Source organism: Lissotriton helveticus, chromosome 6, assembly GCF_964261635.1.
Source record: "Lissotriton helveticus chromosome 6, aLisHel1.1, whole genome shotgun sequence".
Lineage (NCBI taxonomy): Eukaryota > Metazoa > Chordata > Amphibia > Caudata > Salamandridae > Lissotriton > Lissotriton helveticus.
The window spans coordinates 1631120342-1631143432 of record NC_136067.1 but is presented as its reverse complement, the minus strand read 5'-3'; the positions used below and the strand labels follow the sequence as shown (position 1 = coordinate 1631143432).

General features: G+C 43.6%; 1 protein-coding gene across 1 annotated transcript in view; it reads right to left on the bottom strand.

Moving 5' to 3' along the window:
- Positions 1 to 23091, bottom strand: part of LOC144762811 (uncharacterized) — a 240806-nt gene that overhangs the window by 80846 nt on the left and 136869 nt on the right. Inside the window, exon 2 of the mRNA XM_078648094.1 lies at positions 15259 to 15291. Within this exon, the coding sequence (XP_078504220.1) occupies positions 15259 to 15291 (33 nt within the window). The remainder of the gene's footprint in view (positions 1 to 15258; positions 15292 to 23091) is intronic.

The window sequence follows — 23091 nt, the reverse complement described above, 5'->3', positions numbered from 1 at the left end:
TGGGAAGAAAATTGTGTTTGGATGTGGAGGGCTTGTGCTAGCCAATGCACCACGTGGGACCCGTTCCCCATAACATGCAAGTATTGTATTGTATCAGCAAATGGATTGGCAGCTGCATATGAGTGTTGAGTGTTGCGTGTAGCAGAAACTGCCCTACCGGGAGGCCTGTGTCAGCGGCTAGCGTTCCAAAAGGGACCAATACCCCCTCTGCATATAAATCTCCCACAGTGTCCACGCCAGCCTGCACCCAACTGCCCAGTGCCGCCTCCGTGATCACGTCATTCTCCCTGGGCGTCCCCAGCAGAGGTAAGTTCGGAGCACACGGCCTCGTGGAGCTAGAAGGAATTAAATCATTCATGGAAAGAATGTTAGAAATATAAAAATAATCCTCCGTAATGATGGATCAAGGAGACCCAAAGTCTGCCATCAGCTCCAATTCCACATTCAAAAATCTAACTACACACTTTGGCGAGTTTAAAGCCTCACCAACGGAACATACATCTCTTATAGATACTACAATTCCTCTTTCATTTACAGGATCACTTTCCATTGACTGAGCATCTCTTATAGACGATACACCACTGGAACGATTAGGAACACTTTTCCCTTTGTTAATCGTCTTTTTACGGTCATCTCTGCAAGCTCTGGCAAAATGCCCTACTCTCCCACACTTTAATACACTCCTTACCTACGGCAGGACAAAAGTTAAATGATGCTACATGGTTGGTACTACCAAACCTAAAACATACAATAGATTTGTCATTTTTGTTGTGATAAGAATTCTTAGGTACATTGTTCATGACACAGACCTCATCTACACACTTGTTACTGTTGTCTCCTTTGGCATTGACATCCTCAATGGTTTTCATCCATTTTTTGGATTGCTCAAATGCTTTGGCTGTAGCTATAGTATCATATCATTTAAATTGGGATTCCCTAAAATCCACAATTGTTCTTGAGTTTTTTTACTTTTAACATTTACGATTATCTGATCTTTTATCATTTCGTCACCCATGACACCAAAATTACAAGAGACTACAAGGGTTCTGAGTGCAGTTAAAAAATCATCAAAAGATTCAGAATCTCTTAGAGATCTGGTGTAAAACTTGTATCTATTCAAAGCTATGATGGTAGTGGGTTTAAAACGTGTCTCTATACGCAACATAGCTTCATCAAACGTACCCAATTCACCCGGTACAACTGGTATAGTTCTAAAAACACCTTGGCCCTCGGATCCCAAACAATGAAGGAGTATATTCTTCTTCCTCTCAGTGACCATCCCATCCTCGTCGCCAATGTAGAATCCTTTTTAAAATAATCCAATGAATCCAAAAGTAAAGCAGAAAGGCTTTAATGGATAAGGCACAGTACTGCATGCAGAGAAATCCAAAGCAGAATGATCTTCACAACAATTCTATATGAAGTCATAACCAACTGCAAGGCATGTGCTGACATTGAAAATATACAAGGCGAATAAAGGGACAGGGAACATGAAAAGAACCAAGTGTAAACATATTACATATAATGTAACAAATTTGCTTCATGAATGTTTTGTTTTAAAGAAAGACTATCAGTAGATGATACTCTACAAGAATGAACAGATGGCCCATTTTGAGGTTTCACTTAATGAATACTACTTGAGGAATTCTTTAAAGCAAAATACGTTGCAATAATAGCATGAGGATGTACATGCTCAGGGGATTTCAGTAGCCTGTCACATGGGACATGGGACTGGAGTACAGAGGAAAGAATGTCCTGAATCCCATCCCAACAATGCCCTCCTCCCCTAAAGGTCAATCTGGTTTATCTGGTTGGAGGTTGTAGAATTCATTCTTTTAACACACAAGGAACATGAAGATTAGCTGCAGTCTCCATGATCCCTCCTCAGGGTTGAACCCTTTCCACTCCACTAAGATCTGCACATCTTCTCTATACTCTTTTACAGCAATAACGGACTATGGTGCAGGATTTGGAGCTAGACATGCATTAACAGGACAAGTTTTCAATAAAACTACATAAAACATAGGAAGGATTCTCATGGACCAGGGTAGATTTAAATACACAGCTACAGGATTCACAATACATTTAATGGCAAATGGACCAATACATTTAGGTTCTAACTTAGCAACTTTTTCTTTAGGTGGAAGTGCTTAGTTAGTAATGAGACTTTCACCCTTTGTGTTTTTGTTTGTTTTTTAACTATCAGGTAACTTGTAGCTAGCCGAGGCTTTCTTCAATGATTCTTGTGCTGACTTCTGAATTTCTTGAAGTTTATTTAGATATTTGTGTACTGAGGGCACTGATGTAGTACAGGGTGTTCCCATAGTCTAGTCTGTTGGTGACAAGGGCTTGTGCGGTCGGTGTTCCGGTGTTGTCCAGTAGCCACTTGAAGATTTTCTTCAGCATTCTTAGAATAGTGAAGAAGGTCGAGACCACTGCGTTGACTTGGGTGGTCATGTACAGTTTGTTGTCTAGGTTGATTCTGAGGTTTTCTTGCTTGTGAGCAAGGCATGGGGGTGGGTCTGTGGGCCACCAGGTGAAGTTCCATGGCAAGTAATCTTTCCTGAAGACCGCCACTTCGGTTTTCTCAGAGTTCAGTTTCAAGTAGTTGGATTTCATCCAAGTGACCAATTCAATCATGCATGTGGTGAACTTGTTCCTGGTGTTGGGTGTTTTGTCCAAAAGGGACACTCTCTGTTGCATGTCATAGGTGTATGTGAGGAGGTTTGTGGTGGAAGCCTGTATGACGCTGAGCAGAGAAGTCAAGTATATGTTGAAAAGCGTTGGCCTGAGTGAGAAGCCGTGTGCGACTCCGCAGATTAGTTCTCGTGCTTTAGATGAGTAGGAGGCATGTTGGCAGTTTGGCTTCTTCTGGTAAGGAAAAAGCAGGCGCATTTGTGAATGTGTCCCAGAATGCCTGCCTTGTGCAGTCTTCTGATTAGAATGAGATGGGAGAATGAATAAATGAATAAATGTGACTTGTAGAGCACTCAGCTACTCCCTGGAGTGCCCCAGCCCTGTGCATTTTAGACATCTGCAGAGGACAGCAGAGTGCAGTCAGAGCAACAGCAGAGTGCAGTCAGATCATCTACTCTTGTTGGAAGAGCCAGGCCTTCAACCTTCTCATGAACAGTAAGAAAACATCTACTGAGCATAGCTCAAGAGGGAGTTTGTTCCATGTTGTTGGTCCAAGATAGGAAAAGGTCCGTCCACCCATTCTTTTTTTTTTTTTTACTTTTATAGCGCACAGCTACCCGCAGTGGGTTTCCCGGCGCTTGTACGAATACCGCAAGGGAACCCTTCCTGGCTTTCCCTGTGAAGTCTCCACTCCTGGGCACCCCCATGGTGCAGACCAGGCATCCCTCGCGTTGTGGGGGCCGTTGTGGAGACTAAGCAAGCTATTGCCCAGAGTTGCAGCGCGGGACCCATGATCAGAATAGGCACTGAGGCGAGAATATCCGGTCAGGGGAATTAATGAGCCCGAGACTGCCGAGGCGAGAGTCGAACCCTGGTCCCTGGCCAGAGCTCTGCATCGAGGTCTGCCTGCTCTAACCATTGAGCCACACTTCTCCACTCTTATATGGCAAATCTTAGGAATCCTTGAAAGAAAGCTGTTGTCTGACTGAAGGTTTCAAGGGGGAGCTAAGAAACTGATTCTGGCCCTAAGATAACCTGCACCTGTATGATGCAGTGCTTTATGAACCAAACAAACATTATGCAGAGAATTCTCTTCTTTATCAGAGGCCAATAAAGGGCACGCAGGTGCAAGGACACGTGTTCCTGGAGGTAGGCTGAGGAGAATGCGGGCTGCCGTATTCTGGACCACCTGAAGCTTGTGGAGCGGATATTCTGGGAGTCCTGGGTATAGGGCATTTCCATAATCCAGGCTGGAAGTTATGAGTGCCTGGACGACCGCCTTTCTTGCAGAGACAGAAAGAAAATGTAAGAGCGTTTTTAAAACCCGCGGAAGCCCAAAACATGTCCCAACGACTTGATTTGTGGTTGAAAAGAGAGGGAGTTGTTGAATTTAACGCCCACATTTGTAACTATTCCACCCTGAGGGCCTGGGGGTGTGGCCTCTTTAAGCCACAAAGTCTGCCATGTACCTGGGTCAACAGTACCGAAGAATACTATTTTGTTATTTTCTGTGTTACATTTTAGTTGCTGGGCAGTCATCCAGTGGAAAACCGGTGAAAGACATGTTTTAATGGACTCTCCCACAACTCCTCTCTCCTCCCACATGTTAACAGCAGCTACCTATCATTGGTGTATGTAATTACCGTTGCCCCCAAGGCCTCCGGCAGCTGGGCCAAAGTGAGGCACACATTGAACTATGTGGGGCTCAAAGTGTAACCCTGTGGCACTCCCAACGTCACCTCACATGCTCTTGAGGAAAAAGGAGGAATCCATACTTCTATTCTTCAGAAATGAGGCTAGCCAGTCCACCTATTCTGATAGATTGAGGCGTGCTAAATACCTGGTGTGGGAGGCCATATCGAAGCCCGCTGACAGGACAGGTCATAATTATAACAGCCTTCCCTCCCAGCATCCAAGGTGCCTCTGATATGTTCGGAGACTTCCATCAGTGCTGCCTCCATACTGAAGTTTGATCTAAAGCTGGACTAGCTAGGATTAAGCAGATCATTCATTTCAAGATACTCAGAGAGATCTGCTGGACATACATTCAATTGTGCCAACTATCTTTAGGAGGACCAAACAATACTATACCACCAATAGAAGACTAACAGGTGCCATGGCACTACCGACTCATGGCCACACATTCAATCATGCCAAATCTTTTGAACTCTAGTAGACCATCTTCAGATCACGTCACCAACAGAAGGGCAAGGCCTTAGTGACATCTAATGGACACACAGCACTGAGTCAATCAGCAAGCACTTTAAAATTAAATCCATTAATATGCTCGATGATCCCTCCCAGAACCCAGTGGATGGCTCTCCCGAACCAGGTACGGCCACAATAAGAACTACAATTCCCCACCCCATCCAAAAATGGGGGCTCATCTTTCCCAAGTTATAAACCAGAAAATGGCAGCATGTCATACAACACGGTTTCTACCGGGCTGTAGAACATGTTTCTGCACTATGGGATTTGTCGCCAAATGCACACTGAATTATTGTGTCCTAGAACTAACCTCTGGTCCATCCCAATTTTCAGAACCCTATGGATAGCTCTACCGAACCGGGGACGGCTACAGTAAAAACTACAACTCCCTACTTGTGGCATCGCTCTAGTTGTTGCTGAGAGCACAGGATCCGGAAGTACACGGACCGGAACCGGAAGGCGGCCATTTTGTGCGCCGGCTGGCAAAGCGAGCGCACGTACATCCCGGCGCTCCGGGAATAAATCACTTTAAAGCCACAACTTGCCTCAGTGCTTTATTTGGGGATGAAACCGAATGATTTTACAATGGTGACGAGGATGGGATTGAGGCCAGGCACTATCACGCTGGTTCCGCAACGTGCAACACAAAGAAAAAAGAAGAAAAAAAAAGAAAAATGACACTCTCCACACCAGCATTGGAGAAGTTCCCGAATCCACCGTGCACCCCAGCACAAGAGACAGGCTTTGTCCCGGAGCGCGGCAGAGGAGGTCAGACAGAGCACCAGCTGACATTAGCCAGCACAACGCCACCCCACCACGCAGGACACACAGGTTCCTGCCAGCCTGGGGGAACGAAGGCTCCGCCCTCCTACGGACACAACCAAAGAAGGTAGCTACACCCGGAGGGCATTAACCCTGCACCCAGGCACGCTGGCGAATCGGCAAGGGAGAAGTGAGGCGCCCAGCAGAGCTGACAGTGGTAGACCACGCGTCGACAACACCACAGAAGGAGCCACAGGTGGGACCAACGACGGGGAGAACGACGAAGAAGACAGCGAGACCAGACAGGCTCTGGGCAGCCCGCCCAACCACGTGGTTCCCGCCCAGGCGATCCCAAGGGGCGACGGCAGAATGGCGACACCATCCACTTCCCTCACCCACATGGTACCGTTCCTTCCGAAGAGGGGGGAGCCCACGATGCCGTGGGAAGACTGGAAGAGATACTTCCTTAATTACTTGGAAGCCTTGGAGGACGAAGGTGAAGCCGCCTACACGAGCCCAAGGAGAAAGAAGATACTATTGCACAATTTAGGCCCAGAGGGATTGAGAGTGTACGACACCATCGTCAAAGGCACCCGAAACGCGACCGACACAGATGTGTTCCAGCATGCCCTAGAAGACCTAGACGCACACAACAGACCTGTGGTATGCGTGGCCATCGACAGGCACAATTTATTCCACATAAAACAGGAGAGCGGCGAGACGGTGGATGAATATGTGGCGGCACTGCAGAAGTTGGCCCTTACCTGTAAATTTGGTACCCTACATGACGAATTAGTACGTGATCAAATCATAATGCATACCACGAGCACGCACGTGCAGGAAAAACTATGGGTAAACGGAGACGCTCCCCTGAAGGAGGTATGGGCCATGGTGAAGAAGGCAGAAATGTCCAAACGGTGTTGCCAGGCAGCCAGAAAGGACGGGGGAGGCACACAAACTGTATGCAGGGTCATGGTACACAACAAGGGAGACAAACCCAGACAACGTGAACCGACGAGGGATCCGGACACCAGGAGAAGCAAACAAACGGGAGGAGAGAACCCGAAGACAAGCAGAGGAGGTAGACTCAGCTTCTACAGGTGCAGAAGCATGACCCATCTGGGCAACGATAAGGTGTGTCCGGCATTTCGAGCGAAGTGCACATTCTGCGGCATATTTGGGCATTATGAGAAAGTGTGTCGTCGAAAATCCAAAAGACCCACCTTCAAATACATAGACCAAGGAAACCAGGAACAAGACGAAGTGCAAGAGGTGGAAGAGGACCTGGAAGAACTCCTCTACATCGATGTCCAAGTCCTAGAAATGGGAGGCAAGGAGTCGGATAAGCCAAGACTCGACATGCACATGGGAGGAGTACCGATTGAAATGATAGCAGACTCGGGGGGCCCCCATCACGATCGTCCAGAAACAAGTATGGGAAGAGAAGTTCATGACGAAAATAAATGCAGAACTGTACCCCATGGACGTGAGACCTGTCACCTACACAGGGCAGAGAATACCCATGCTAGGGTATTGCCCATTACAATTCGAATTCAAAGGAAGACGAGCCGACTGCAAACTCTACGTAGCAGAAAGAGGGCCATCGGTACCCAGCTGGAAGGACCAGGGCGCCCTGGGCATCCTATTAAATCCAGGAGGCATAGAAAAAGTGTTGCTCATGGACATGGAGAAAGAACAAGGAGAGGAGGCGTGGCAGAGACAATACCCGAAGGTGTTCAGTGGACAGATCGGTGAGCTGATCACATGATACGGTTGAAAGAAGGTGCAAAACCCGTCATACACAAAGTCCGGAACATACCATTCCGATGCAGAGAGGCGGTGCAAGAGGAACTGGGCAGATTGGAGAAATGTGGGGTGATACAGGCCTGAATGGTTGTCGCCCCTAGTGGTTGCCCAGAAACCCAACGGGAAAGTGAGGCTATGCGTAGACCTCAGAGAACTAAACAAAAACATTTTAATTGACAAATTCCCGCTCCCACGCATCAACGAGATGTTGGCTATGACAAAAGGGGTTAAATGGTTTTCAATGGTGGACCTGTCATCAGCCTATCATCAAGTGAAACTCCATCCGTCCAGCAGCCATCTTACATCCTTTATAACACCATTCGGATGTCATAGATTCGTGAGAATGCCGTTTGGCCTGGCATCCGCGGCGGCGGTGTTCCAAAAATTGATGCACAGGCTCTTTCAAAAGATGGAGGGAGTTAAATTCTTCCAAGATGATATCCTCGTAGTGGAAAAAACCAAGCAAGAACACAACGAGAAACTCCATGTCATGCTACGCACATTACAAGAGAACGGACTCACGGCGGAATGGTCTAAGTGCAAGCTCGGGGTCCCTTCCGTCACCTATTTAGGTCACAAAATAAGCAAGAAAGGGATTGAGCCAAAGAAAGCCAACATGGAGGCCATAAAGAGCGCACTGACCCCAGCAAAGAAGGAAGACGTCAGATCGTTCCTGGGGATGGCTGAGTTCCATAGCAAGTTCATCCCCAACTTCGCCACAAAGACGCACTGCCTGCGACAACTGCTGAAAGAGAGAAACGGGTTCAAATGGACCGAAGAGGAACATGAGGAGTTCGATAAGGTGAAAAAGGAAATGGGAGAAGCCATAGCACTTGAAGGTTTTGACCCAAGGGCGGATTCCATACTCACCACCGATGCCAGTGACCGAGGTCTGGGCGCAGTTTTGATGCAAAAGTCCGACAATGGAGTGCTACCGACGGTCAGCTTCGCGTCCAGATCATTGGCGCCAAATGAAGAGAAGTTTAGCGTCATTGAAAAAGAGATGCTGGCCGTGGTATGGGCTATGGAGCGCTTCAGACAATACCTGTGGGGAGCCAAGTTCGTGGTCCGCACGGACCATAAACCCCTGATAAAGGTCCTAACGTCTAGTGGACAAGCGCACGCCACCCCGAGAATAGCCAAAATGACTTTGAGACTATTGGATTTTGTGTATGAGGTGGAATACATACCGGGGCCTCAGAACAAGGTGGCAGACTTCCTGACCAGGGCGGCAGCCATGGAAGGAGCAGAGGCACAGGAGAAACCTGGATGGGAAGGCTACGTGGTGGCGACAGTGCAGGACATGGAGCAAGTGATCAGTGCGCAAGAGTGGGCAGATGCCTACAGGCTGGATGAGGACTTGGAGGCTATCAAAGGATACGTTACGCATGGATGGCCTGAGAAGAGGCATCTGAAAGAGGAATTGTGAAGATACTGGGAGGTGAGAGAAGAGCTATCCCTGGGAGAAGATCCCCTTTGCTTACTCAGAGGAGACAAAGTAGTACCCCCCGAGGCTTAATTGAACACCTGATGGCGCTGTTACACGAGGGACACCAGGGGATCACGGAAACAAAAGCCTTGGCCCGACAGGCATACTGGTGGCCAGCGATCGATGCTCAAGTAGAAAGGTATGTGAGACAATGTGACTCCTGCTCCAAGGCAGACAAATCCCAAGTAATGCTGAGACCACAATTGGGAAGATTTCCCACGCCGGGAGGACCCTGGGAGATGGTGTCCATCGACATTATAGGGCCAATCCTGGACATCGAAGGGAACCAGAAGTACGCCATAGTGTTGATAGATAGGTACTCCAAGTGGCCGGAGGTGGAGGTGAAGTACACAGTTGACTCGGACGCAGTGATAGCGTTTTTGAATGCAGTGTTCATAAAGGAAGGAATCCCAAAGATCATAACGTGCGACAACGGGCCCCAATTCGTCTCGGCCAAATGGGAGGCTTATGTGTCCAGAAATGGAATTGAAGTAAAACACACACCCATCTACCACCCGGCGGGTAATGGTCAGGTGGAGCGGTTCAATTGAGTAATCATGGGAACAATACAGGCTGCAATAAATGATGGACTCGATTGGGAGAAGGAGTTGCCCAAAATGCTATGGGCCTACCGCATCACGCCAGGCAGCACAGGCTACAGCCCCTTTAAGGTGTTAAGGGGGAGAGAGCCCTTCACCAAGGACAATATCGCATGGAGGCAAATGGTGGTGCAAAGCAAATGGTCACCAGCGATAGTGAGGAGGAATCTGGAAAGAGCGCAAGAGACATATACTGAACAGTTCAACAAGACCCGAAACGTACAAGGAGTGGCACTGGAGAAAGGCGACTGGGTGAGAGTGAAGATAGCGACCCTGAAGAGGAAAGGAGAGAGCAAATTCACACCGCCTCTACAGGTCATCGAACCTTTTGCCCGGTCAGCACTGCTCAGTGATGGCAAAGTCTGGTCGCAGAACAGAATGGCCAAATGCAGTAAGCTACTGAAGTGGACGACGGGAGCAGGCGAGGACATAGAAGGAGACACTGAGAGAAGGGAAGTGGAATGTGATGAAAAGAGACAAGAGCAAGTGGATGGAAGGACACCGTACGTGGAGGAAAAAGAGACTATGCAAGGCGGGAGCAACAGAGAGAGAGAGGAAGGCGGAAGTGTGAATAGCAAAGGAGGAAGTGAAGAGAAGGACGTTGGAGAAGGGGCAGGAACAGAGACCCGGGGGAGGACCGCCATAAAGTACACGCAAAGAGTCGAGAAGGTAGAGGAAGTAGTGAGGACGAGAACAGGAAGAATCGTGAGAACTCCCATGAGATTTATGGACTTTGATATGGACATTAAGTAAGAGATTTTCCTTTATTAAGTTGTTCATTGTGTAAAAGGGGGGAGATATGTGGCATCGCTCTAGTTGTTGCGAGAGCACAGGATCCGGAAGTACACGGACCGGAACCGGAAGGCGGCCATTTTGTGCGCCGGCCGGCAAAGCGAGCGCACGTACATCCCGGCGCTCCGGGAATAAATCACTTTAAAGCCACAACTTGCCTCAGTGCTTTATTTGGGGATGAAACCGAATGATTTTACACTACTCTACTCAAAGATGGGGGCGTGTTAATTCCATCACACAAAGGCCACAAACTAAGAAATGGCAGTGTGTCATGCAACATGGGAGACCGTAGACTATTCTTTCCAACACGTAATTTGTCTGCAAATTCATGAAGATACTTCCCTCCATGTTCGATAAAAGAGTAAAGTAATTATCGAAGAAAAAACGGGATGAACTAAACTACAATACCCATGATGCCCCGAAACAGGAAGTACCGCTCGTAAATGAAGCGGCAGCTCCGACCGAGACAACACGCCATTATTTTCATAGGCTGCGTGACTGAGGTCGCATCCGTTCGAAACTCAAAGATAAGAGAACCATTGAAACTCCCCCCACCCCCTTGTTGTGCTTGCTCAACTTAAAACACGGCTCGACAGAGCTGTTCCAACGCGGTTCACTAACGTAGTCCATGCCCTCTTTCAGGTTCCTGAGAGAGTCGGACATACAATTAATATTGAGGAGAGAGACCAACAACCAAGTAAGCTGGCTATGATGTTCGTTTTAACACAATGAGGTAAGCGGCACAAGTGGCCAGAGGCTAATCTCAGTTACATTGATTTTGTCTGCAGGTCCACTCCAAAAATCCAGAGATACTCAATGACAGTGTGTGTGTGATGTAAGCATATTCCACCATTGGACATAGAACAGTGGTATGTTATGGTAGGGGTGCACCTAAGTGACTTTGGCTTATTGATTTGTTTTTTCAGTGTGCCACGCCAGGTTCTTTAAGAGCTAGGTTCCATTCCAGTATAAGGTAAGAGGTGGTAGCATAGAGTGGCAGCAGGCTGCCAATGTGCAGGTTTTAGATTATTCACTCATAGTCACAGAGATTCTCTTTTTTCCCCACAGCTGTGAGGTCCTGATGAGAACTCCCTACCAAGTAGGAGTTCGAAACGCGTAGACCGCTAGTATTATGCCATAAGACCCTCAAAACATATAATATTACTAAAAATTTCCCAGACTAGATAAAATAATGTTATCTATGGCTATGATTATATGTATCATTGTATATTGAATTGTAAATAAAGTATGGCGGGTGTGTGTGTGAGAGTGTAAGAGTGGAATGTGAATTGTTGATCAACTGTGTATGTTGGATGAGTAAGAATTTTCGAACAGTCTAATTATTTATATTGTAAAATTGTTTTTGTACGTTGATTGTAGGAGTTGATAATGCGCAATTGGTGAAATTTAACCAACAAATGCACTAAAAAGTATCAATAAAAAGTGATTTATTCAGACTGAGTAGTAAGTCTTGTACCCACATTATGTTTAATTATAATGTTTAAGGGTCATATGAGATGAACTGAGAAAAACAGTAATGGCAATAGTTCAGTTTTCTAGTATAGTAAACAGAACACCACATATGTCCCTAGTGCTTGCTCTAATAATTCACAGGGCTCCATTTTCACTATTACTTCATAAAACATTGGCTCGTCTGGTTTTTGTTATTTATATTCCAGTAAAATTATATCTCAATATATTGCAGCTGGGGCGCTGTCTTAATATAAAATATTTATTGCTGTATTGTTTCTGAAACTTCATACATAGGGTCAACAGGCATGATTTCCTTTTACACAAATTGCATAGATGAGTGTAACAAAATAGAGAATTAACTTTTACCTCTAAAGGTGCGTGTCAGCATGTATTGTTACAAAAGATAAAGAATATATTTAACAAAATGCAAATGTGTTATATTTTAAGGCTACATTTATTACCTGGCATACATTTAAAGGTGATCTATAAAAGTGCTGGTTTACGACCAGCCATGGATACATTTGGCTTCCTTAAAAGTCAGCATTTGGTGCTGATCAGGACAAAAGACAGTGCAAAAGCTTGCTAACGCACTAAAACTCCCACTAATGCCAGAACTTAAGGGCAATCAACATTCAATATTAAACTAACGGAATACTCATAATGTGCTTGCTTGTCTGACTACATTTATTTTGACAAGAAATTGCTTTAGGTGACTTCAAATTAATAACAAGCATTTGCAATGCAATAGGTCTTGCATTACTGAAAGTTTGAGCTATCGGAGTTGTTAATAATAATACAACGGTAATATCTCAAACATTCAGTAATGCGAGACCTATTGCATTGAAAATGCTTGTTGTTAAATGGTGTAAATCCGTTCAGTAGTTTCGGAGATATTTAAAGAAATTTCCAGTTGTATATCTAGGGACGTGGAGGATCCACGACCCCTCACGATCTCATGCTGAGATCTGATTGGCTGCCAACACTTCAAACCAGGAAGTGTTGGCAGCCACCTTGTGACCAGGTTTAACCGAGTCACAGAAAAAAAGGGGGTCAGGGTAGAAACACCCTGACCCCCTATGCCTCTTGGGGGGGTTCCCACAGGGACCACCCAGCTCCAAAAAAGCATTACAAATAAATTGGCTGTAGTCACGCTGGAATATAGTCCCCCGGGCCAGGTCTCAGGGGCAGTATTTAGAGTAATGATGAGGTGCCCATGTGGCAGCCCTCGCAGCCCTGGAGACTGCCGCCTACCTGGCGCTAATTATTAAATAAGTGCAGGGAAGGCCTGTATTGCCTTCGCTGCAACCCCTGGGGCTGCCACCTCCCTGGCGCTAATGTGAAGGGGGGCTCGCTGACCACTCCTGCCCTGGGGACCACCACCTCCCCAGGGCTTTTTATTTTTAATAAGGGTGGAGTCTCATGGCCAACGTGTTTTTTTAACAAATGGGAGGGGGGCCTCATGGCCATGGGCGTCCTTGGGAGCCAACTTCCCCTCCTGTTCTCTCCAGTAAGTCCCACATAGCAAGATTGCCACAGCCCCTTTCTCCACCACTCTGCAAATGCTCCTCCTGGTGTACTTCTGGTTGGGGGGATTTAGTTCACTTTACTCCTGAGGGATCATGGAGGCCAAGAAGCCCTCTTGTTACCTCCAGTAAGTTTGACACAGAGGGATTCCTGAGAGCTCATCGGAGGCTCTGCCCCTTTCTCCACCACTCTGCAAACGCGACTACTAGTTAAGAAAACTAAGAAATTAACTTAAAAAATCAAAGTTTACAGGGATTTTATATTTAGAAAATAGATTTTGAAAAACCTTAGAAATTCACTGAAAAAGAAAGATTACAGGGACATTATAGTTAGGCTCAGATTTCACTCATACAAAACCAGTGAAATTCAGCAGTTATAGTTACCTGAGCTAACTATAACTTACGCCCCCGCAATGCACTGCTTATGACCTCACATATCACATCACTCATGACATGGTCAGTTACATCACTGATGACATCTCAAATGACATCACTGATGACATCATCCACAGAACCACTCACACACCCACTCACTCACACCCCATACAACTTTCCTATGCCCACTCACACACCCTCACAGCCACTGACATACCCAATCACAGACCTATACCAGTACTCACACACCCTCTCTTCTATAGAGCCACTCACACACCCACTCACACTCTTGTGCAGCCACTCACACAGCCAGTTACTCACCCCTACAGCCAGTCACAGAACCACATGCTCACCCATACAGCTACTCACACACCCACTTATTTACTTACAATGCCACTCATTCACCCAGTCAGCCTCTCAGCACAGCAACTAACTCACCTATGCAAGCCCTCATACACTCACTCACACAACCACTTACATACCCATTCACACATCCATACAAGCACTAACACATCACCATACTCACCCATTCAGCCGTACACATACCCACTCATTCTCCAATTCAGTCACTCACACACAAACTCACTTAACGAAACACCTACTCAAACAGCCACTCATTCACCCATACAGCCACTTACACACCCAGTCACTCAATCATACGGCCATTCAGACACTCATTCACTCACCCACAGTCTCTACACACCCACTTACCCACCCATAGAGTCAGTTCCACCATCACTCACCCACCCATTCAGCCACTGACACACTCCCTCAACAATGCAGCCACTCACACAGCATCTCACTCACCCACACAGCTACTCACACAACCACTTATACACCCATACTGCCACTCACACACCCATATGCACAAGGATACATGAAGTCTGTCAGGATTCTAAGAAACAGGAACTTTTCCATTTGTCTAACAAGCCAAGAACAGTCATTTACAAACACACTGAAAGGAAGAGCCATTACTTGGAGAGAGGCTTGGAGATCAAGAAACTCCAAGATGGCCAAAATTACAAGAAAAGTGTAGTTCTAGTCTTTTGTCTTGCCTTAAAATTCTACTTGGAGCCCTCAGTTTAGAATGTTGGCACACTTCACCTGGATTCTTGACTGAGGCACATTGTTCTTCAGGTCCTCCTCGTCGTTGAGTCAGAGTAATTAATTCGTAGTTTCCCATCGGGTTATTCCCGTTCGTGACTTCCTGCAGTTCCTTTCTCCTTGTCTGAGCGTCTTTCTCCTGATTCTGCGCACTCGCTTCTGCGAACGACTCACTTCGTCGAAGTGGTGTTTGCCTAACGTACATGCACAGAGATGCTCAAGAAAGCTGTCAGAAGACGCTACCAACCAGTCATCTAGTGAGCAGCTTTCCAGAGGCCAAAACCGGTAACGCTGATTCGCGAGAGAACAGTGGCTTCCGAAAATTCACTCCTGAACATTTATCGCTGGGAAGACCTAAGTACACTTCTATTGTGATTTTTTGTGCTCTACAGAAGGTCAAAGTATTATAACAATTCAAGTTAACTAAAAAAAAAACGATAACGAGATAAACGTTATAGGAAACTGTTTTCTTGTAAATACATAAACCTACCTGGAGACTATAATTATTCCTGCTATCTGTCACCTGTGAAGAGAAAGTGAAAAGTTAAGCAATTTAAGAGAAGCAAGTAGATACAACATAGTTTATCTTAGATACATAATGCAAGATAGTAAGAGCTAGAACTCTTCAATTAAAGAGAAAACCATTGAAGAGAGTCAGAAGAGGAGCAAAAGTCTAAGGTTAAATAGTTTTCCAGAACCTAATAATCCGAGGTAGAATACAATCGCCAAAGAGAAGACAAGGAGTGGAAAGCTCATTACACAGGCAGTCTCTTCTTCTCATTTGTTATTTTATCCAACTCCCCCTTCCCCCTTGTGGAGATACTTCTGGACACTTTTATTTATTAGTGTCGAAGGTGTTTCCTGGAGGGGGCATAGAGAATAGGCAGCTTCTGTTCCTGCGCAAGTATAAGGAATCATGACTCTGACACAGTCACACAACCACTCACATGATATATATTAAAAGTAGTGTCACTCATTAGTAATACACCTAGTATACTACTTTAACTTTTGTAGTACCTTAGTATATATGTTTAACAATCATAAACTCTAACAAAATACTTACACTCACTGGATGGTATCATTAGTATTGTCACTTGAGATGCCATGAGTGATGTTATGAAGGATGTCATGAGTGATGTAATATGTAAGGTCATAAGTTATAGTTAGCTCAGGTAATTATAACTGCATAATTTCACTGGTTTTGTATGAGTGAAATCTGAGCCTAACTATAACGTCCTGCAAACTTTTTTTTTCAGTGAATATATATATACATAAAAGGAAAGCTTTGAAGAGCTCTGGAAGGAGCAGCGTTGTGAAACCCCCTATTGACGCGAAACAAACACAAAGCCTGAAACGGACCGGGAAGCGACTGATTCGGAGGAACCAGTGTATCCTGTTGACTGTTAAGGTACGTGTAAAACGGCGGAATTCAAAAGGGGTGAGAGGTGTGCATAGCCGAGGAAATCCTGAGAGCTGATCACAGCGGATCGGAGCTCTGAGGCAATACAATTGAAATTAATTAGAGTGCCACGTTGTCGTTGGACACAGTGAAAGAATGCGAAACAGCAGCGTTATTAATGTTTAAAGAGGCAAGAGCAGTACCGGACAAAGTAAACAATGTCACTGACAAAAACAAAGAAATAAACAGTACATTAAAGGACAAATTTAAATTATTAGAAAAAAAGAGCCGTGCTGAGCAAAGCAAGTGGTGGGAATCACGTTCACTAAGAATGTACATGGATGTGGAAAGAGTCCCTCGTGGACTACGTATCCTCCTTGCACCCAGTTATGAGACACCCAGTCCTTTAATGATGCGTGAATGGGCAGAATGTAACCTAGATTCCTCCAAACGCCTAATGCAAATCCTGATTAAGTATGCAGACATTGATAGAACTGCACTTCTAGAGGAAATCGAAAAAATAAATGAAGACATAGAAGAACTTAATCAAGAAGAAAAAACAAAGGAATTATGTCAGGAAATGATGATAAGGCTTAAAAAACAGGAAGACAAAATAAAAGAGCGCAAAACATATACTTTTTTTGCGACAAGACTGACTATGAAATGGGCCAAATATTTACTTTTTCCCAAAAATATGAGGTTTTGAGAAAGAACAAATATACAAGCAAACCGGCAACCTCAAAACCCAAAGGGGCGAGAACAGATACCATCTCATCAGGCACCTCACAATCAGAACTAAGTTCAATTCCTGACAGCGATTCAGAACGCGAAGGGCAAGCACGTGAAGCGATATCCAAACGCACATTGGATGAGGAGCTAGCCCTTTTTTGCGAGGACAGAAGACAAACCCTCCGCCCCCGAAAACAGAGAACAAATTATGGCACAACAAAAACTGGAAACGGAGACAACGGCGGAAGGCAAGCAGACGCCGGAACAACACAGAAAAAGAGAGACGGATGGAGAAGGGGGAAATAAAAATTGCTGCAAACTCGAATAAAACCATTGTCAACCTATCAGATGTGGAATTGAACCAGGAAGAAAAAGAAATCCTGAGCCTGGGTTTTACGTATTGCCCCAAAAGAAATTTCAATTATGTAAATACAAGATTGGACATTTTCAAAAGTATAAGAAAATTAAAACTTAAAAAATACTATGCTCTAAACAAAAAGGACCAAATGCCACCATGAAGCAATATAAATACAATTGGCACTGAAAATACCCAAACCACTGAACTACTTATGGAAGAAATACAGGAGTTGTGGGATGGGGAGTCTATCAGTGACACTGATGTCTCAATGAATCAGGCGAGACTAACTGATGTGGATAGCGACAACTCAACATTCCAGGCAAATCAGCCAATAACTGGATTCAGACCAAAATCTACATTTAATCCGGTGATTTTGAAAGACGCAATTGATCTTTTTCATGATCAAGTAAATAAACAATTAAAAGACTTGAATATTAAGACCCACAGAAGCAAAGCAAAATACAATAAAGAAACAGTGGATTACAATACCCTGATATCAAAACTGCAGAAAAATAACAAAGTAATAATTCGAGCATCAGATAAAGGAGGAAACATCGTCTTAATGCATAGAGATATGTACATTAAGGAAGCTCATAATCAATTGAGTGATAAACTGTGTTACACTAGATACACTGGGACAGAACTGAAAATAATGTATTCCAACTTATCTAAATGGAGATCAGAAGGGTTGATCACTGGACAAGCGCACACATTCTTAAGAAATGACTTCCCTGTAGTACCTACAATATACTTTTTGCCAAAGTTACACAAGGATGCCAAGAACCCACCTGGCAGGCCGATTATTTCGGAAAGGAATGGATGTCTCAAACACATGTCTCAATATGTTGATTTCTTTTTGCAAAGTCATGTAACAAACTTGCCGTCCTATGTAAGTGACACTAGTGACTTCCTATACAAAATAAAAGACATCAAGTGGGAGGAAAAATACTTACTGATAGCTTTGGATGTCAGTTCATTATATACTAGTATTGTACACTCGGATGGCCTCAATGCACTTGACTTCTATTTAAAGAAATCCTTGGGTAACATGCCTAAACAGAAGCAAATGCTATTGGAGATGGTGGAGTTCTGTTTAAGCAATAATGTTTTTATGTTCAATAATCTCATGTACAGACAATTACGTGGTGTTGCCATGGGGGCCAGCTTCTCTCGCAGCTACGCATGTCTTCACATGGGCTGGTGGGAGGAGCTGGTCCTCCTGACTGAACACTTGGAAATAATAACTTCCAATGTAAAGATCTGGCTTCGTTTCATTGACGACTTATTTGTAATATGGGACGGCAATATTGAGTCAGCAGAAAAGTTTGTGCAAGGTATTAATGTCAACAATCTCAATCTGCATTTTACTGCTAATATTAGTCCCATATCAGTAACTTTTCTGGACACAGAGGTCTTTATTGAACAGAATAAAATTGAAACAAGGCTCCATCGCAAACTGACCGCCGGGAACTCTACCCTACATGCCAACAGTTCGCATGTGAAACACCTCATCAACAGCATCCCATATGGAGAGATTTTGAGGTTAAAACGTATTCATAGTAGAGAAGATGACCTCAAACAAGCCCAAAATGAAAGTAAAGCAAGATTCACAGAGAGGGGCTACTCAGATAAAATAATTGATGCTGGTATTTCCAAATCCATGCAGACAAATAGGCTGGAACTGCTGACGGGGAGAGATAATCCTAATACCCACATGACTGATAATTCAGAAACCAAGAAAGAATTCAGGATCATTGTCCAGTATAGTACACAACACAAACAAATTGAATCTATTATTAACAAGAACTGGCCCTTGATCTTGAGTGACCCAATAATTGGTGCAGGTCTACCAAAAGACCCTCAATAACCTACAGCAGAGGACAATCTATGAAGGATGAGCTCGTAAAAACTAGTCCTGAAGTCATTGAATCATCAAACTAGTTAAAAACCCATGCAGGCTTCTTTAACTGCAAATCATGTAAAGCCTGTTTACAGGGTGTGAACAAAACTACTTACCTCTCACCCTTTGACTTAAAGGAGCACAAAATCAACAGGCTACTCACGTGCAAAACCGAGCATGCAGTATATGTATTGTCTTGCCCGTGTAATCTGCTCTATGTGGGGAGCACTAAGCTTCCCGTCCACAAAAGAATTTTACAGCATCTTAGAGCAATAAGTAATCAAGATAACACTTATCCAGTGGCAAGACATTTCAAAGCAAAACATGACTCCAAAAGTAGAGAGCTCAAATACTTTGTTATAAATTGTGTCCCTGCAAGTAGACGAGGCAGCAACAGAGAGGAGAAACTGCGCCGCCTTGAGACCCGAATTAAATACAAAACAGCCTTCGGGTCTTAATATTACGGAGGATCTTTTTACTTGTCTTTAAAAACATCAACAAGTAAACTCATAATAACAAGGCTTTTTATAATTTGTAGGGGTCACATTTAAGTTGGTTACATATTATTGAATAGGAATTTTAGAGACATATATGTCTTTTTAGAATGGGTTTTATAATATCAATCAAATATTTATTTATGGTTTGAATTTTATAATGGAATTTTATATAACTTAGATCACAAGATTTTTTAGCCAGTATTTAACCAATTTTAAGGTTTTTATTCAATGGCTTATGTATGAATCATTTAGTGTGTATCTATGATAAATATGAATAGTAATATAAGATGAGTTCCTTTAAGCCCATCCATAAACAAAATTTAAACATCATATATATATCTTTATTCCCCGTATATATATGTGTGTGTATATATCATATACATATATATATTTATTTGGTATTTATACCGACATATGACCAACAGCTCCATTTACTGTAAGCACGTTGCATTTTACCAACAAGAATATGACGGAATAGCGTCGGGGCTCCGATGCCACCATTCTGGTTTGTCTGCTCTTGCCAGCCAAAAAGATGAAAAATGCATAAAATCAAAAAATCAAAAAATAGGAACAATGTAAATTAAATGCTGCTACTTATTTTGAGGAAAATCGATTTTAAATGCACTATTTGTGCACTATTTTGCACACGTTTTTTTAGGACTGCAGTTTTTGCACAAAACATTTTTTAATTATTGATATGTTTTTAGCCTATACCTAAATTGTTTACAATGCACAAGATTGTTTTACAAATTGGAAGTTTGTAGTTTTTGAACACAGTAACTCTTCAATGTCTATACAACTTGTAGGCTAAATCATGTGATTGACAATGTGCATATTTAAACCTATGTCCTAGAGATCTACTGTGTCATGTGATCAAGCGCTCTGGGTAGCGCGAAACATGTCATGGCGATCTGAAGCACTAAAAATAAAATTCACCAGCACTTATTTTGGGTCCTTATCCGTTTCTTTTCACTGAATTGCAGTCTGGGAGATCGGAAATTCTTGGAATATATATATATATATATTCACTGAAAAAACCATAGGTTATAGACCATATATAGTTAGGAATTAGCATTTACAAAACCTTGAAAATTCACTGAAAAAACCATAGGTTATACACCATATATAGTTAGGAATTAGCATTTAAAAAACCTTATTTTACTCACACAAAACCATTGAAATTCCATATATAGTTAGTTGCACTAACTATATATCGCGCACCCGCAATCCACTGCTGATGATGTCACATATTACATCATTCATGACATGGTCAGTGACATCACTGATGACATCACTGATGACATCTCAAATGACATCACTGATGAGATCACTGATGACATCATCCAGTGACTGTGTGTTTCTGTAAAGTTTAAATATGTTTTACATATTGAAGAATGAGTAGATGTATAAGTGTCTGGACGAAGGATTTAGTAGGTGCATGACTGAATGTATGAGTGAGTGATTAAATGTGTCTCACTGAGTGCATGGGTTAGTGACTAAACTGTCTTAATTTGTGCATCATTATGTCTGTTGTTCTGTAAACTGCTGCATGTGTTGATCAGTAGCTATATGATTAACTATATGGGTTATTGATTGATTGTCCAAGTATTTGTATGGGAGACTGAGTGTGTGTGTGGCTGGCTGGGAGGTGTGTGACTCTGTGCAGATCAATGTGTACTTGTATCAATGATTGTATAAGAAAGTAAGTATGTGTTACTATATGTTTGAAAATGTAAGGTGCTCTATGTTTAACTGTATAGACAAGAAAATGGAAGTGTGATTGATTCTTTACAGGACTGACTAGGTGTGTGAGTAACTCCATGGATGAGTGGCAGACTGTGAGTGTCTGTATAGGTGTATGAGTGCATTTGATAGTGTTGTAAAGATGAGTGATTGTATGTATGAATGATTATATGGGTGAATGAGTGAAGGTGTGTGTAGACGTAGCAATCAGTGAGTGCGTATGTAGTAACTAGTATTGGTGTGTCAATGGTTTCAAAAATTATACTCTTTTTAACACTGGGTGAAACAGAGGTTATATTAAAATGTGAGGAGATGCATTGTATTGTCACATGAATGATATCATCAGTGATGTGGTCATTGATGTCAAATGAGATGTCATCAGTGATGTCATCAGTGATGTCATTTGAGATGTCATCAGTGATGTCATCAGTGATGTCACTGACCATGTCATGAATGATGTAATATGTGACATCATCAGCAGTGGATTGCGGGTGCGCGATATATAGTTAGTGCAACTAACTATATATGGAATTTCAATGGTTTTGTGTGAGTAAAATAAGGTTTTTTAAATGCTAATTCCTAACTATATATGGTGTATAACCTATGGTTTTTTCAGTGAATTTTCAAGGTTTTGTAAATGCTAATTCCTAACTATATATGGTCTATAACCTATGGTTTTTTCAGTGAATTTCAATGGTTTTTTAATAGCAAATATCAAAAGCTGTAAAATGTATTCTTCTTTAAATCCAAAAATATATTTTATATGTTTATTATTATTTTTTTTTAAATATTTTTTTTGTTTCGCTCCCGGTCCGCGAACCGGGAAGCTTCCCGTTAGCTCAATTTGATGCCGCGACCCGGTCCGCGAACCGGTAAACGTTCCGTTAGCGCAACTGCCACGTTAGAAATCATTATCGTGACGCGTCGCGGAAGCGTGACGTATCACGTTGTCGTGTAATGCGTCTTATGACGCGCCGCGTTAGCGCACCCGGAAGTGCTCCTGGGCGCGGACCGAGGCGCGAAACGCAGCTCCTCGGAAGCGATCCGCGGCGCGTCGCGAAAGCGCGACGTATCGCGTTACCGCGTAATGCGTCTTATGACGTACCGCGTTAGCGCACCCGGAAGTGCTCCGGGGCGCGGACCGAGGCGCGAAGCGCAGCGAACCGGAAGCTATCCGGGGCGCGTTCCGCAGCGCGTAACATAAGCGTGAGAGGTCATGTGACTTGTTAATAACACTTTTCATTGGTTCATTTCACTTTTGGTTTCATAATGTTGTTAGGCTTGGTCATGTGACCTAAACATAACACTTTTCATTGGTTTAGAACTATTTTTTTTTCTCAAATGATGAAAACCCCTCCTTCTTTTTACCTCATTCTTACTTTCTATTTCCAGAGAGCAAGACCTATTTTTCACAATGGCTTCTGTAATAGCTGCAGCTGGTGCTTCTCAGCAACCACCACCACCACCACCACCAAAAGGACCACCACCAACACTGGACTTTGGTAGAGAGGAAGATAATGAGGACGAAGAGGAGGAGGAGGAGGAAGAGCAAGTAAGGCAGTTCCTGCCAGAAACACCAAGGCAGAGCCATATTAAAGAGCACTACATATGGCAATTCTTTAAAATTCCACCTGGACAAAAGAAGGTCAATGCACCCCAGGTGTCTTGTTTGATTTGCAAAAATATACTTTCTCGTG